Genomic DNA, 16968 nt, shown 5'->3' with positions numbered 1-16968 from the left:
ATTTTTTACATCACATTGAACATTTGACCATTTTAAACATACTATTAATAATGTAAAGAAAAACCGAATTATACCAAATTGAACTACTGGGGAAAAGGTATCTTCAAAATTTAATCTTTTAATTTGAGCAAAACCCTGAGCACAAAGCCGTGTTTTGAATCTTATAATATCCCCCTGTTCGTTTTTCTTAAGTGTATAAACCCAGCGACTACCAACTGGAGTGGTATTTGCTGGTAATTTGGCCAAAGTCCAAACATTTCTATCATGCATACATTGGATCTCAGACTTCATTGCATCATGCCATTTTTCCCGCTCTGTTGACTTAAGAGTCTGTTTATAAGTGCGTGGAATTTTAATATCATTTTCTAGTCAAGATTCTGTTATACTTGAACTAGAATTATGGCTTGCAATTTCCCCCTGAAAGGTATCTTTCCCTTGAAAATTAAATAAGGATGGTTCAAAAACAAGATTTAATTTATCACAATATTTTCTTACATCATGAACAGATCTTAACCTTTTAGATTGACCCTTTTCAAAATAATATATGTCATTTCTTGACCCATCGGGTCTTGGAACAATTTTTCGGACCCATGTTGGATTCCTCATGATCCTGGACTTGTCATCGTCTGACGTATCCCCCTCAGTATTTGAATCACTATTTGAATCTGAATCACTATGAATGTTAGATTCTCTGTTAGAGATTTCTGGCGCGTCAACGTCAGATTGACTCTGCTCCTCCTCAGTTTCTACATCTGTATCACTATCGAGTGGACGAGAGGTTAGAGGCCATGATAAAGTATTATTTTCCAACTTAGAATGAAAATGGTCTTTGTAAAAATGACCTTCTTTAAAAGAAACATTAATGGATTCAATTACCGCGTTAGTATCAGGTATCCAGATACGATAACCTTTGGTACTAAACGCATACCCAATCATAATACCTTTTTGGGCTTTAGCATCCAATTTGTTTCTACGTTGTCGTGGAGTACCCACGAATGAAATTGTGCCGAAAGGCTTAAGATGTTTTACAGATGGTTTATTACTGCCATATAGTTCAAATGGAGTTTTGTCTTGATTGGAGTGACAAACCCTGTTCCAAGTGTATGCAAAATACAACATTGCATCTGGCCAGAATTCTTTTGGCAAACCACTTTCTATTAACAAGACACGGGTACAATCAGCGACAATTCTGTTATAATTCTCCGCAGAACCATTTTGTTCTGGCGTGTAATAATTAGTAAGTTCATGTTTAATACCAAGCTTTTCACAAAAATTATCCAAATTATGATTAACAAATTCCCTACCATTATCTGTCCTAATAGCTTTTACTTTCTTATATAAAAATCTTTCAGCTCTAGTAATATGCTTTTTGAAAATTTCTGCGACCTGACCCTTTGATTTAATGGGATACAAAAATGCGCGTCGAGAAAAGTCATCAATGATAGATAAGTAAAATTTTTCACCATTTTTACCAGGTACATTGCAAGGGCCCCATACATCAGCATGTAAAAGCTCTAATGGGTATTTACTACGTTTTTCAGTCAATGACTTGAAACTGACTCTTTTAAATTTACCAATTTTACAGTCACACTGAATTTTAGAATTTTTAAACTTTGGTAAACCCCTTGCTCCCTGCAATTTACTAGTTTTCTTAATACTATCAATATTGACATGCGCCAAGCGCTTATGCCAAGTTTCTAAATCTTCAACATGACTAGATTCAGAATTAAAATGACTAGAATTTAAAGGAATTTGATTTGACTTTTTAGAATTTACAATATATACACCATTCTTAAGTTTTGCTTTTAAAATTAGACCTTCTTTGTCAGAAACTTCCACAAAACCATTCCCCCCTTTAAATTTAGCTCCTCCTTTGTCGAATTTTGTACCAGATAACAAATTCCGCCTTAATTGCGGGGAATACAGAACATCTTTTAGAACTACAGACCTTTTTCCAAATCTTACTTTAATATCTCCTTTCCCTACAATCGGGAAGGTCTGATTTTTGATGGCAACAGCCATTTTGCTATTTTTTAAAGGTGTAAAAGTTCTAAACCAGTCTCTGTTTCCAGAAAAATGATCACTGGCAGCAGTATCAAAAAGCCATACAGAGGGCTTTTCCTCTACATGGTTTAAGTTAGCTTCACAAATAAAAAAGTTCTTGTACTCACATCGGGTGCTTGAAGGTGAACGATTCCTCTCCCTTGAAAAATGTTGTTTCCTCCTATATGGGCTCCGCCCTCTTCTATTGGTTCTGTCCTGGGATCCTTGACCTTTCCTGTTCTGGGCTGAAGAATTCCGATATAGTCGTGGACAATCTCTTTTGAAGTGTCCAGGCTGCTTACAATAGTAACACAACCTCTTTCTGGTTTCAACATAAGCGATTTCTGATTTAGTATTTAAATTTTCACGAAGTGCTAGACGTCCTTCTTCTACTATTAGATCAACTATAATTTCTTCAAATTTAAAAGTAGCATCTGGTCTGATTAATATCGATTGTATTATATGGTCAAATTCTATAGGTAAGTTTTGTAACAATTGAAAAATTAGAAAATCTTCAGGGAAATCTTTGTGTACAATTTTTATCTTCTCGTAAATGCGTCTTAAGCGGGCTGCGTATAGGTTTAATTTTTCTCCCAAATCTATTTTGCAATTATTTAACTCTGCGTACAGTTGCAACTGAATGCAGCGGTTTTCCAGGAAGAAGTGATCTTTGAGCTTTCGCCAATATAAGGTAGGTTCTTCTATATTTTCAATTATCTTTTTAAATTCTTGTTCGATGTTAAGAAAAATTAACGATAGGGCAAGTCTCTTGCGGTAGTGAAAATCTTTGATATCTCGCTTAGTGACGTCAGAGTCTTTTGAAATTACGGGAAGTTCTTCGGAACCAATGACAATATCCCAGCAATCTTTTTCCATAAGTAGGAATTTGACATTTACCGCCCATTCGGTGTAGTTGTTGCTATTCAACTTTTCTATGGTGTAAGTAGAACCTGCCATTTTCAAAAAAATTTCAAATTTTTCTTAAATTTTAACTAAAATAGTCAAAGATGTCGACTCTTGGATCCATCGATTCATTTTGTAAATTAGTGAACGGTTCCCCCCGTCACTAACTATCATAGAAATCTTGAAGAAAGGTAATCTCTTGAAAAAAAAAGTTCAAATTTGGAAAAATTCATCAAATCTTGAATAAACCTGTACAAAAAGTTCAATTATCTTGCAAAAAATTCTTCCTAATCTTCTTTTAAATCTTGACACTTGAAAAATGAATTAAATTTCCGATAATCTGACTTCAGATAACAGCATTATATTTCATCTCGTATTTGACTAACTCTATAATCTGGGCTACCATAACCATTGATGGGCTATAATTCTCCAGCATAAAGCAGGAAAGAGAATAGCCCAAGTTTTGCAAAGAATAATGATAATTCAAAGCTATTAAATTAGCAAAGTGTAATACGCGATTGGAGTAATCAAACTATTAAATAGAAATTTATCTTCTGCTGCATGAAGAATCTTATATTAAGTGACGAAAAGTCATTCTTTAAAAATATCAACGATTTATTAAACAATTAACAATTGTAAAAGATAAAATGAGAAAATAATAAAGTAACTTGAAGAATCAATAACTCAAAGCCATACGCAAAATTAAAGTATAATCATGAACTTTGTAGACCTATTATATCTATTTACTAATTCTATTAAGTATTACCAAATATTCCATTGAAGAGGTTTTCATGATCTCTATTCATAGATCTCTAATACTAACATTTCAATAATGCATCACGAACACTAAGTTCGGCGAGTTCTAGTAGAATCTATTAGATCACATCTAACTACCGATCAGAAAACTAACTTCCTATTAATCCATTCCAAAAACTGTGAATGGCTATCTCGATGGCTGAAAAGCCAAGAGCCGAAAACCCCAACTGCAAACTGCAAGTTGACAAACTAAAACATCTATCGTAGATGCGAGAAGTGAAAAAGAGAAAGAGTCATATCACACGAGCGTATAAATACTGCTTTCCCAATTAGCATAACGCGTCATCTCAAGTTCGACACGTGCGGAAAAGACGTGTGCAAAAAGCTTCTAGAATGCGTGAGAACGAGTGACGTCATCTGACCTTCAATTCGCCGGGAAGCGAAAACAGATTCACTCATTGTTTACGTTTTTATCTGAAGTTGAAGTACGCGGGAAGAATCGCTTGTCAAAGCGAAAAGGATATTACAACGTGAACAACGCTAACATGCATAGTAAGTTTACAATTAAATAGCTTTAGTTTGTAAATGATGAGATACATATAATTAAATAATAACATTGTACTTAGTTTAAACTTAGTGTTTATCAAATGTCACCTCCCTGCGCTAAATGCGCATGTTTACATTGCTGAAGAATTTTGAGCAAAGCGTAACAGAATTGTAGATTCATCAAACTGTTCCATCATTCACCGGCCAAATAGGCTTTCTTGGTTCGAGAAGAACTTTCTCATATACCGGAACACCAACTTGTGCACACACTGGAAGATCACCGGAAACTTCTGGAAATTTTGTTGGAACAACAAGGAAATCCAATCAGGAACGTCACTCTATAGGACATCGATGATTTCAAACTGAAGACAGTTCCATTCAACCATAGGAGCACCGGTAAGTCGATCCAGGTACAGGCCAAGTTTAAGAATTAGGACTAGTTGCAATGAGCTACATCTTTTGGTAATTTACCGCAAACACCTTCAGCAATGGTGACATTTTACTCCACCAAAAGGAGTAATTTAAAACATTTTAAATAACAATTAACACTGAGTAAAACTTATTTCAAGCCCTGCTTGAAATCAAAAACGTTGCTTCAACAACGGCTCGAGCACGCCGCAACTTTCATCAACGACAACCAAGCATGGTTGCCAAACCATTAAAGATCAATCCCTGATTGGTCAACAAAAGTGGCAAGATGCCAATGGAGAGTAAACACAAGTAATCAAGCGAGCAAGCACTGAAAATATTTCGATCAATCTATTTATACGTTCCATGACCGCGATACGTCATCCCATGACATACCCTACTTTGCATTGGAGATATACATCTCAACTATTTCTGATTGAGTGATTTAACAATCTTTTTATTCGTTCTTTCGGCTCAAAGTAGCCAAAAACATCTCAACCATCGGGTGTTACGTCATAGGATGATTCCGAGGTTGCACGATCATGCCCGAATCAATTTCAGTTATCCGCCGCTGGGACACAGGACTCGGAGTGGCAAAAACATATCGGAGGTAAGTTTCAAAAAAATACTTTAACATTTGTAATTAAATTAAAAGCGCTCCAAGATACTGAATAAAGGCTTTTAAGCCCAACACTTTATACAGGATTCCTCTCACACAAAACCATCGCCGCCTGCGGCTACAATGGGCCAATGTGCATAGGAGCTGGTGTGCTGATTGTCAGCAGGTCGTCTTTTCTGACGAATCCCTCTTCAATTTGTGGCGCCATGATGGCCGAATTCGTGTCAAGCGCTATGCCAGTGAACGGCGCATTCCGAGGTGTTTTATCGAACGCCACAGTGGACGAACACCCGGAGTTATGGTCTGGGGTGCCATAGCATATCATGGACGATCACAATTGCTACGAATTGTGGGCAATTTGTGTTGGTAAAAGCCATTTTTTGGTTCTTGGAGAGATTCGTAAAGAGCTAGAATGTATTTTAAATTGTTTAAAATTTTCCTGTAAATTCGAACCTATCCGAGAAAAATAGAATCCCGGTCTTAAAAGACGTAAATATCCGGCGAAAGTATAGAAATCCCCAAGTGACTAAACACCCAACAAGTCAATCACGTGTTTCGCCCTTCGGCGGACGTGACGTCAGGCCTCAAGAGTTGAGGATCTTTCTGCTGAAAGCAGTGAAGAAGATAATTTCGAAATAGCAATAGTTAAAATAGTAACTGTGTTGAGTTGCTTTGAGATGCAACAGAGGCAAATTTTGATGACATCATGTCATTGCATCGGGGTAATAGAGATGATTTAAATAGAAAGAATCAATCAATCGATCTCTTATGATTTGCTTCCGTTCTGCAGACGGTTTGTTTTGATGTGAGCTCTAGTTGATTTGTTCACGTAGGGGACGTGGAAGTTTATTAAAGAAATGTGAAAATAAAATTTGTTTTGCCTGCTAGAAGTGCAGGAAGAATTCTAAAACAGTACCCTATGTTTGGAAGGCGGTTTTGTAAAAATTAAAATTTAGAAAGAAAGAGTTGATGTATTGAGAATTAGGCTTAACAGGACCGGAGGATTCGAAGCTGCTCATTCTAGGTTCTGAGCTGGTCGGACCGTACGGGTTCAGTGTGGGGTGAGGCATCTCTTCGACTGCGTGTCCCCCTATTAGGGTGAGGTGACCTCTAATAGACTGTGTGTCCTCTACTACTGAATGTTCTCCTGTTTGGCGTAGAAACCAGGTAAATAATTTCCTGTGCCGCATATGGTGAGGAGTCCTCTACTGTGGCATGGGTGTGCCTGAAATGCAGTGACCATTGACAGAGGATGGTCTGTCGTCCACGAGTGGACGTGTTTTTTTTCAACTCAACAGTTCATCCTATTGATGGATGTGACCTTCATGTTTTGTGGCCAACTGCTTATGTGTGGACTTCCAAGGGTATGAACTTTTCCAATAGTTTTTTCTGGGACAGTACCAACAATGTGGCATTGTGTTTAGGGTTATTTTATTAAGGACGTTTTAGAACTGAAATTTAGAGAAAACGAATAATGTGATATTTCTTGTTGATGTATGTTGGGGGTAAAAATTTAATTTGTTTATGGGGATTTGATTTTATAAATGTTAAATGTTTGTTTTTCCTATTTATGCTTATACATATGTTTTAAATAAAATGTTATTTAAATTGAAATTCAGTTTCCATTGCTTCATTTCTCCCGACCCGACCATTCCACATCCGTTGGTCCTTTTCCTGAGGACCAGCAATTTGAGCAGTACCTGATACAGAAACCAAGTTTTACATCCCCAAGCTATTCCTTTCCTGCAAGGATTGCCAGGGGCTGTATTCCAGCAAGATAATGCCCGTCCACATGTCGCCAGAACTGTCAAATCCTACCTTGATTCGCAGCAGGTATAGCTTTTTCCTTGGCCTGCATATTCCCGGGATATGTCAGAGATTGAACATGTGTGGGATTTTGTTGGGTGGCGGCTCTCTTGTGATCCTCGTCCTGTTGCTTCGACAGACGAACTTTGGTTGCGCATACAAACAATATGGAATACTCTTCCGCAGGCAGATATTCAAAATTCGTTTCACTTCATGCCGAGTCGTGTAGCAGCTCTTATTGCGGCGCGTGGTGGCCACACAAGATACTAATTTCTATCTCTTTTTATTGTTTGTTTGATTTGAAAATGTAATCATTCATTTGTACAATTACCATTCAACTGTGTATTAAATTTCATTCAACTATGATGCTTTCTTCATGGTGTTGCAATTTTCACAAACAGGAGTATAGATCAATGAAACATAGTATTAAAAGTTGTATCATTAATGAACAAAACTGTTTTCTCCTTCTTAACAGAAAGAATATTTTCTTGGCAAGCTTGCTCTTCAAAAGCAACTGGAACAAGGACTGAGACGACGCCTCATTCATTTCCAACTAGAAAACCACAATCCTGAGAGTGACATATGGACTTGGGGTCGTGAACCTATTTATCGAAATGGGCATTATGTGGGCAAAACAACATCGTCAGGATTTGGTTTCACTTTGAATTGTGTTGTTTGTTTAGGTTTTGTACACAATTATGATCAAAAAACTGGAGAACCACTTGTTGTCACCTCAGATTACATTACAAATGATGCAAATTTTGAAATTGATATTGCTGGAAAACGCTATCCTGCTAAAGCAAGTTTGCATGCTCCTCAAATACCAATTGTGAGCATGAATGGCACCAGCAACAGGTATACTCCTAAAGCTAGAATGGCAACAACGTCTCCACAATCTCCTGTAAAGACTTAATTTGATTTCATCTTGTATATATTGTTTGTTTGAGTTATTGTTAAGTTTAGTTTTGAATAAATTTATGAAAATGAAATGTACAGTTAAACTCTCTTAATACAATCACGTTTAATATATCACGGCTATAAAAAGAACATTTTATTCGTTAAGTTCGGTTCTCTATCTAATTACATTAATAATTTCACGTATAATACGTACATTAAATTGAAAATCTCAGCTAAGACAAACAAAAATTTCTGACCTCTTTCCTTAAGATGTTCGCGGTTGAATACTGTAATTTTCTTCGTTAGAAATTATTCATCATTTTGTTAGGTAGAAAACCCCATTGTGTATCGAGAAGAAAATATTAAATATTTTGCATAGAGAATAAAGCCCGTACATTTGCTTACCTTTGGACATATTTCAATTTACTCGAAGATAAAACTTCATTTTCCCTTGTGGATTACAACCTATTCCGAGATTGTCGATTATCAGCTTCCTTTTCAATATTTTCCAAACACATTCATCTTTAAGAAAGAAGTGATTTTTTAAAAAAATGTATAACAGTTAAACTACAATGTGTGTATTAGTAGTAAAATTTTTAATATATGTAAGCATTTCTTCATTTGTTTACTGTATCAATCATTCACGGTTGTAACGAATAACGATTAATACGAACAATTTCATGGATTTTTGACATTTCATATTAACAGAGTTCAACTGTATTTATATTTGAATTAGATTCTGCTTAATTTTGTATCACGATTAATGTTTTGCGTCAAAGTAAGTTTCTAAATTCAAAAATTCTTACCAGACATTTAACTTCTTTAACGCTTTCTAAATATTGCAAGGCAACAAAACCAATTGAACTGATCTTTGTATATTCTTTTGTGTAGAAATTGTAACACTGGCACTTTGACAAAACAGAGGAACATTTAGCGGACAACTATTTAATTATAACGTCAACTTCAAGGTTAAAGAGCAAAAAAGAAAAACAAAGATGGCAAACACAATATGTATAAAATTTCACTACTACATACTCACACGAAATATCAAAACTGGTCAAACTGCAATGAACTACTACGAGGTACACAGGTCCGGCGGATTTATAGAAAATTAACTATTCAGTTCTGAGGGTGTTTTTCGCAATAAAAGAACTGTATACTATGTAAAATTTAAGTAAAATAACACATTTTGATATATGGATGCTTCAATTGCTAAATTGATTAACTACACTTTTTTTAAAAATCCATATTTCTGCTTTAATAGTGCTTTATCAATGTTTAGCATTTGAATTTATATTAAAGTTTTGATTCAGTACATTTCTGACCATGTGATGGGTAATACGAGGGCCTATTCACTCCTATGGATAACACCATCTTCTTCATAACTTTTCTCTACTTTTTGTCTTCTGGAGTTAATCGATTTGACAAGTGAGGCATCCATATATATTAAACTGGCTGTGCCCGCGTGGCTTTGCATGTGTTATAAGGTTAAGAAAAAGCTCTTTCGGTTAATGCAACTTTCCCTTCCCATTTATAAAAGATTCTTTCCTCAATTAAAATGTGCATACATAATTTTACCTAAAGCTCCAAGTATATTCCATGAAGTAATAAAAAATTCTGCTATAATAACGTGCGTCAAAAGTACTTCTTTCAAAGAAAATCGCACCTAATTTAAGTATTCTTTAAAATTATTCAAAACCACTGTAGCTAAGCAATTAAATAATAATATATAACTTGGCAACTATTCAATCTGAAAGGAGTGTCCAATTAAAGAAAGCATAACCAATTAATATCGCAAAATTTTGATTTATTGCCTAAAAAATTTGTTTTTTTAAAAATCAATGAAAATAAAAACTATATTTATACATTTAAAAAAAAAATCAGACGATTATATTTAAGATTCACCTCCCTCTTATTTTTTTTAATACTAAAAAAATTTACACACACACACACACACACACACATATATATATATATATATAAACGAAGACCCCCCCCCCCCAGAAAGTCGGTTCTAGCTACGCCTCTGTCGGCGGGAAGGGCCTTTTGTTTCCTTCCTTCCTGCATCACACTTACCCAATTCGGACAAAACCCCCTAAGCCAAGGTGTGTCAACCGTGCCGATGGCTGCGTGGTACCGGGGATAGTTGGTGCCTCAAACGGGAGTCTTCAGGGATAGCAGGCGAACCCTGTCGTACGCAGCCTTGCCTTTGTGTAAGGGGGCTACACAGGGGCTAGACCCCACTTCCCCCCCCTAGTTCCCTGGTTCATTTATGGAAGATAACATAAATAACCCTTCTTCCCCTTGTGGGGAGCGTCAAAACGTATTGACAAACACTGCTCATTTTTTTCTAACTAAACGCAACGATCCAAACCTCAGTTTAAGTAAAGTATCCCTCTTTTTGATAAATAAAGCGCTTACTCATTTAATAGGAGAATAACAGTTTGTAAAAAAAAATTACACAGCGGTGGACTTTTGAAATTAAAGATACAAAACAAATTAAAGCTATAATGGCTATTAAACAAATTGGTTTATATTTTGTAACTCCTTCAGAACATAAAACTCTTACTTTTTCACGGGGAATCATTTCCGGACCTGACCTTCTCCGTACACCCGAGGAGGAAATCTTGGAGGGAATGAAGGACCGAAACGTAAGTTCAGTAAAATGAATCACCGTAAAACGTAACGGCGAAATGATGAACACCAAATATATCATTCTGACATTTAATACACCCGTCCTCCCGCCACGTGTTGAAGCTGGCTATCTCTCTTGCCCAGTTCGCCCCTATATTCCAATTCTGCTGCGGTGTTTCAAATGCCAGCGGTTTGGACATTCGAAGCTTGCATACCGTGGTACTGACACCTGTACCAGGTGTGCAGAACCCGGTCACGATAGTAATGCATATAACAATACCTACAAATGCGTAAACTGCAAGGGGGATCATCCTTCATACTCCAGATCATGCTCAAAATGGCTCACAGAAAAAGAAATTCAGATAATCAAAACAACACAAAAAATATCTTAACCAGATGCAAGAAAATTAGTTGAATCTCGCACATCAACAACAGGTGTCTCATATGCTTCAGCCGTTGAAAAGGTATTGAGATCTGTAAGCACACAGATACCAAAACAGAAGCTACTACTAATGCCAAAACTTTAAATGAACCCAAATCAAGCAAACAAACCAATATCCGAAATTCTTCTCCTAAGAAACCTAATCAAAATCAACAAGTACAAAAAACTAATACTGCAGTGGCTACTGTTAATGAAAACAAACCTTTCACACAGAATTCGAAAAAAAACCCAAAGTAATGAAAAAAAGAATATTATGCAAACACGTGCTAAAATTGGAGTGACCTCTAAACAGAGGCCCCCAAAGTATCATAATTTTCAAAAAAGAGGACTTTTTGCTTTCCAGCAAAAATTTTAAACTGACTAAATCTCAACAATTTCCTCCCCAAGAGGAAGATGAGGATGTCGAATTCGGAGACCTTCCGCCATCGATGATGAAGAGTGGATGGACCATCTGCTCTTTCTCCTTCCGGCTGTTTTTCCTTCCTTTTCTCTCCCATGGCCCTAACCATTCTTTCTTGGCATTGTCAGAGTTACTCGCATAATGTCACAGACGTCAAAGATCTTGTCAAATATCACCAACCGGCCATATTGTGTCCACAAGAAACATTTCTTTCCCCTGTTGATAGACGGAGGTTGAAAGGTTTTGAAATGTACCGCAAGGACTGCTTGTCAGGCGACCGTCGCACATAGGAGTATTTGCATGAAAACACCGGAGAAAATTATTTGATGTGTTTTTTCGTCATATAATGGATGAAAATGTACTATTTAATCACAATAAGGTGTTTATTTGAAAAACAAAACACAGAGCTATTTTCATTGTCTTCTATGCATTATTCGCAATTAAAAGATTGCTCATCAGGGATTAATAGGGTGTATCTGTGATCATCATATTTAGTGCTTCTTTTTAAAATGGCTTTGTTTTCTCTGTTGTCTGGGTCTGCTATAGCTTAAATAGGGATCGGAACTTAGTAATAGTCTGCATAATATGTCTCTATTGCAATCCACTCGGAAAAATTTTCGAGAAAAATTTAATCTGTACTGCCGGAAATGCTTATTGCAAGCTTCCGCTGCCTCCTCTGATAATTGGCCTATTGGTAGTATTGCTGGAACAAAGACTTATGCCCCGTGTATCGAAATTTTATGTACAGTTGGAGTCATAGGATGCTAGCCATACAGATTTATGTACAGTTTTGAAGTATCTTGAGCAAAAGAGTCGAATATTTTAACATCAATGCTGAATCCACTTGAAATCACTTCTAAGACAACTTTAAACCGATTGTACATCGACACCTGTGATTCGAGCAGAGCATCCAGGATCTGAAAAAAAATCTCCTTGATGTGTTTCCATCATTAGTATTTCCTAATTCAACTTAGGGAATATCTAATAAATGTCCCATTTCTTCTTTGAAAATGTTTTGAATATGCTCTTTCGCTTCTTTCGCCACTCTTTTTTCCTCAGGAGATCGTGCTTGCCACTCTTTTATTGGTGTTTTATAAGCCAAATAATGCAGTAAAGTTTCAAAGAAACGGATCCTAACGTGAAGAGTTGAGAGACCAAACGTCAATGCCTTCACATTGACGGTTGTTTTAATTAATTTGTTGAAATAATTTGATGTCTGTCCGCAAATAAAACACCTCATTGTTGAAGCAGTATCTGTAGCAGCATTACAGACTTTCCCGTCAATTATTGTTAGCTGTAGATTATGTTTTATTTTGCCTGCTGTGTTAATTGTGGACAAATTTGTTTCTGTAAGCTGTGAGGCTTGGTTTTCCATATATGCAAGTTCCTCTTTGGTTACATCTTTTGACTCATTTACAAAGCGTATGCGTATAGGCCAGCAGAATCTAACAGAGGAAGGGACTCGGTTTTGGCATAACGCTTTTTTTTTTCTTCTCCTTCAATAACGACGGCTAATCTTAAAGGAACTAGTGAGCTTTGAACAATATTTGCATCACTATCGGTATTGTTTTCAAACTTCTGTTTATATTATGTTTGCTGGGATCTATCGCATCGCCATTTGGATATCAGTACTATATTTTGGGTTTCTTCTTCTGAGCACGTTTCTGCATCTTGTGCTATATAATATACTTATGCAGTCGCAATGCCGTGTGATCAAGCAGTGCTTGAAGTTTGATTTCAGAAAAAGTTTCTGTCATTTGTATTGACTTTTTATCTGGGTAGCATTCTTTTTTAGCATTTTTTATAATAGAATAACAGGAATAGATATTTTTATTAGCATTGTATATCACTTCCCACTGCCTTTTAGTGAAGTCTCCTTCGACAAAGATAGCAAGAGCTTCTTGAGGGGTGTGTTTTTTAGCAACAGTTTGGTTGTTGGCAGAATAAATATTTTTCCGAAGCTTGGTTGCCCTAGTTGGCGAAGAAACTATTTCTTTTATTATTTTCGATGCTTCACTCAAGCACTTAGCTAGAACTTTGAGAAGGGGGGGGGGGGTCCATGTTCAAAAGCTTTACAAATTACTAGAAGGCGAGAGCTATTAATAAAATTAATTATGTTAATTATTATTAATGCAATGAAACCAAAACTAATGACTATATTTGGCTTACTAATTAAAATTTATTCATAAAGTATCTAACATTAATCGGTTAAATAATATTTGAATCAAAAATTAAATTAGCAATTATTGTCAGTTCATAAGACCAATAGGGTAGGATAACTGGCATTAATGTAATTCCAGTAGGATAACTGGAATTACATTAATACCAGTTACCCTACCCTATATAGTTTTCAAATATGGAGGGATAATTTTCTTCACGTTTTTTTTAAATCTTAAGCAGCAATTACTTTAAAAGTTATAGTTGAGAAATAATCACCAGAATGAAAGTTTTGTAGTACTACAGAATTAACGAAAATGTTATCTGTTTTTTCCAAAACTGCTGTAATCAAATTATTTAAAAAATAAAAAAGTTTCTAGAAATCAATTTTATTCTAAAATAGTAAAAACAAACGGATGATGAACATGAGGATGAGTTAGCAATTATTTACATGTATTTATATTGCAACATTAAACAAACTGAAATTCAAATATTTTCTTGCAAAATGGGGAGTTACTCATTGACACTTCATCATTGATTCAGTCTTTTAAGAACAAAGTGGAAAAGATAAAGCACAATATTTGAACTAAATTTTTTCTTTCATAGAAGTGATATATAGTAAGCAATGTAACTAAATTTATGTAAGTTGTTTTATCACCAGGAATTGAGGAGTTTTGATATATTAGTGAAGAAAAGCATCATTTTATAAAACAAGCAAAACGTGATGTACAGAAATATAACTATGAGCAACACACAAAATAATGAAATGAGATAGACAAAAATAGAGAATAATAGAACCTATGAACTAATGCGATTTTAAATACCATACAAATTTACAGCATCATTAAATATTTCTCTTTCTTTTCATATACGAGCAATTAAATATTCATTATACCAGAAAATACTTTGCATTAAAAGTTAATAAATAATAATTAGAGCGACAATAATGATGATATTTTTTTCTTTTTCTTTATTTGCAATGCGAAAAATATATAGGAAGAAACAATTTTTCGACACACTTTTGTGTGGAAACAACTTTTCTCACATAAAACAATGTAAACTATTTCGAAATTAAATGTAGTACGGTACGGAAAACCAATCTGACACGAGCATTCAAAACTATTCCCCTTTAATGTGCAAACGTAAACATCAGTTTGAAACATATAAATTCAGAAGATTATAAAGGTACTACTTAAAAACCTAGTCAGTTCAAATGACTTGAAAAAATGCACACAGGAAAAGTTTATACTAAAATGCCGATTTAGAGCAAAAGGCGCCTATTTTTCTTTAGAGCTAATTTATCTAGAACGTCTTCTGCTGTAAAAGGAACAGGATAATGAATTGACATTAAAGTTAAACCATTCAGTCGGTCGTTGGCCATTTTATTCCGCAAATATGTTTTTACTCTCTTTAGAGTTGAAAATGATCTTTCAGCTTCACATGTTGATACTGGCAAGGAAGCCAAAACAGTCAATAGATATCTAACAGTTGGATAGAAATTTCTGTCACAATGATCTAAAACACATAAAATTTTTTGAGGCAAAAGTAATTTATCTGTTGACGCCCATTTTTGGCACCATAGAACATATTCCGCTTCCAATGCCGTCTCTGAAATACGGTCATCATAATAAGGCTTTAAACCTGTCAGAACATCTTTGTGGGTTACATTGCATTTCTTAGGTAGAAGTACTTCAACAGCAGATAAAAACTCTCTATTTTCACTAAATCTCTCCTCCAAACTCACAATTAGTTGGTCGATCACAGGGAAAATTATCGCTCTTCGATAGTATTCTTCAGGGCAATCGTATGGATAATTGTCCCTATTGGTTTGCTTTTTTGCCAGCCGTGGGACAGCAATTGTGCCTTCAAATAATTTCTGCGAAACATCTTTTGCTTTTCCAAAGAGATTACAAAACTCCTTTTCCCCTTTTTCGGTACCTCTTAACGTTTTAATGATATCATCGCTAAACTCAACAGCAGATGAAAGTTCGTGTTGAGGACTTAGTAAATATGTTGACAGTGGGAGTGTTAAGCTGAAAACATATTCGCTGACATAAAGTGATATAGTAAAGGATCCCTTTTCCATTGCAGCTAACATTGTTGTTGCAGTACTAGAAAAAGATTTATGCAACTGTTCAATTTCTTCCAAACTTTCAATAATTGCTGGAAAAAGTTCATCGAAAACATTAATTGAAAACTGTCGTTCCACAAATCTTGTTTCACACATTGCAACTAGCCTGGACTTTTTTGATTCAGGACATACTTTCAAAAATTTTTCTTTTAAAATATTGCCTGCTTGGGCATTATGCCTGAAAAATTGGATAACTTCCTTTATAACACCCAAACAGTTGTGTATTAAAGGTACACTAAGTGTTTCACTTAGCGCTAAGTTCAATCGATGACTTGAGCAATGCACATACATTGCTTTTTTATGCACATCGCGGATGCGAGTTTGTACACCAGCTCTACATCCACTCATCGTAGAGGCGCCATCGTAGCCTTGTCCGATTAACTTGTTCATGTTGATTCCTAGTTTATCGCATGTTTCAAAAATGTTTTGAGCGACCATCTCTGCCGACAGATCTGTCAAATTAAAAAAAGTTATGAAATCTTCCCTCAGTGATGGCTGATCCTCATTTGTGACATACCTGAGACATAACGAGAATTGTTCTTTTCCCGACTTATCAAGAGTTTCATCTCCAATTAGAGAAAAACACTCGGCGGAGTTAACTCTTTTAGCTATTTGAGTTTGAATTAGTTGCCCGCAAATAAGTATGATTTCATTTTGAATTTCGGGGCTGAAGTATGTGGCATTTTTAGGCGCATTTAAGATGTGTTTTTTTAAGGTGTCATCCACACCTGCTCGATATCTGAGCATAGCTCGAAATTTCCCATCTTTTTTTGGCGGCTTATCCAGAGATAGAATACCACTATCGTCGTCACCACGCAAAGGCAATTCGTTTTCGCCGCAAAATATAATGGTTTCAATGATTGGCTTTATAGCCAATCTGTTCTCTATTTGGTCTTTTTTTCTTTTAGCATTTAAAAGATTAGCAACATCATCAATCTCTCTCGATACCACTTTCTGAAAGTTGTCCGCAGAGATCACAGCAGCTCTGTGATATTCTCTTTTGCAATGGTCTTCGAATTTTTCAACTGCATCCTTCCACCTCCTAAATGGTTCACCGACGAGAGTGGCTTTGCGTACTGAAAAATCACTTTTTCCCACACAGTCCCTGGCGAAAAGGACACAATATTTGCAATAAGCACCGTCTTTCAGCTTTGAATACGAAAGCCATTCCCATCTTTGAAGCCAAGCGTGTTGAAATTTTAGTTTCTTTTTTTGAAATTGAGTTA

At 35.6% G+C, this 16968-nt stretch overlaps 1 protein-coding gene across 1 annotated transcript in view; it reads left to right on the top strand.

Annotated features, from left to right (window-relative positions):
* LOC129229833 (pyruvate dehydrogenase phosphatase regulatory subunit, mitochondrial-like) overlaps positions 1 to 8715 on the top strand; it is a gene marked incomplete at its 5' end in the record, with an annotated part of 96666 nt that extends 87951 nt beyond the window's left edge. The window contains 1 exon segment of the mRNA XM_054864207.1: positions 7557 to 8715. Within this exon segment, the coding sequence (XP_054720182.1) occupies positions 7557 to 7994 (438 nt within the window). The 3' untranslated portion in view covers positions 7995 to 8715.
* Between the last annotated feature and the right edge of the window lie 8253 nt (positions 8716 to 16968).

Source organism: Uloborus diversus, chromosome 9 (assembly GCF_026930045.1).
Source record: "Uloborus diversus isolate 005 chromosome 9, Udiv.v.3.1, whole genome shotgun sequence".
Taxonomy (NCBI): Eukaryota; Metazoa; Arthropoda; class Arachnida; order Araneae; family Uloboridae; genus Uloborus; species Uloborus diversus.
Note: the sequence above shows the minus strand (reverse complement) of the source record. Positions and strands in the feature narration are given on the sequence as shown.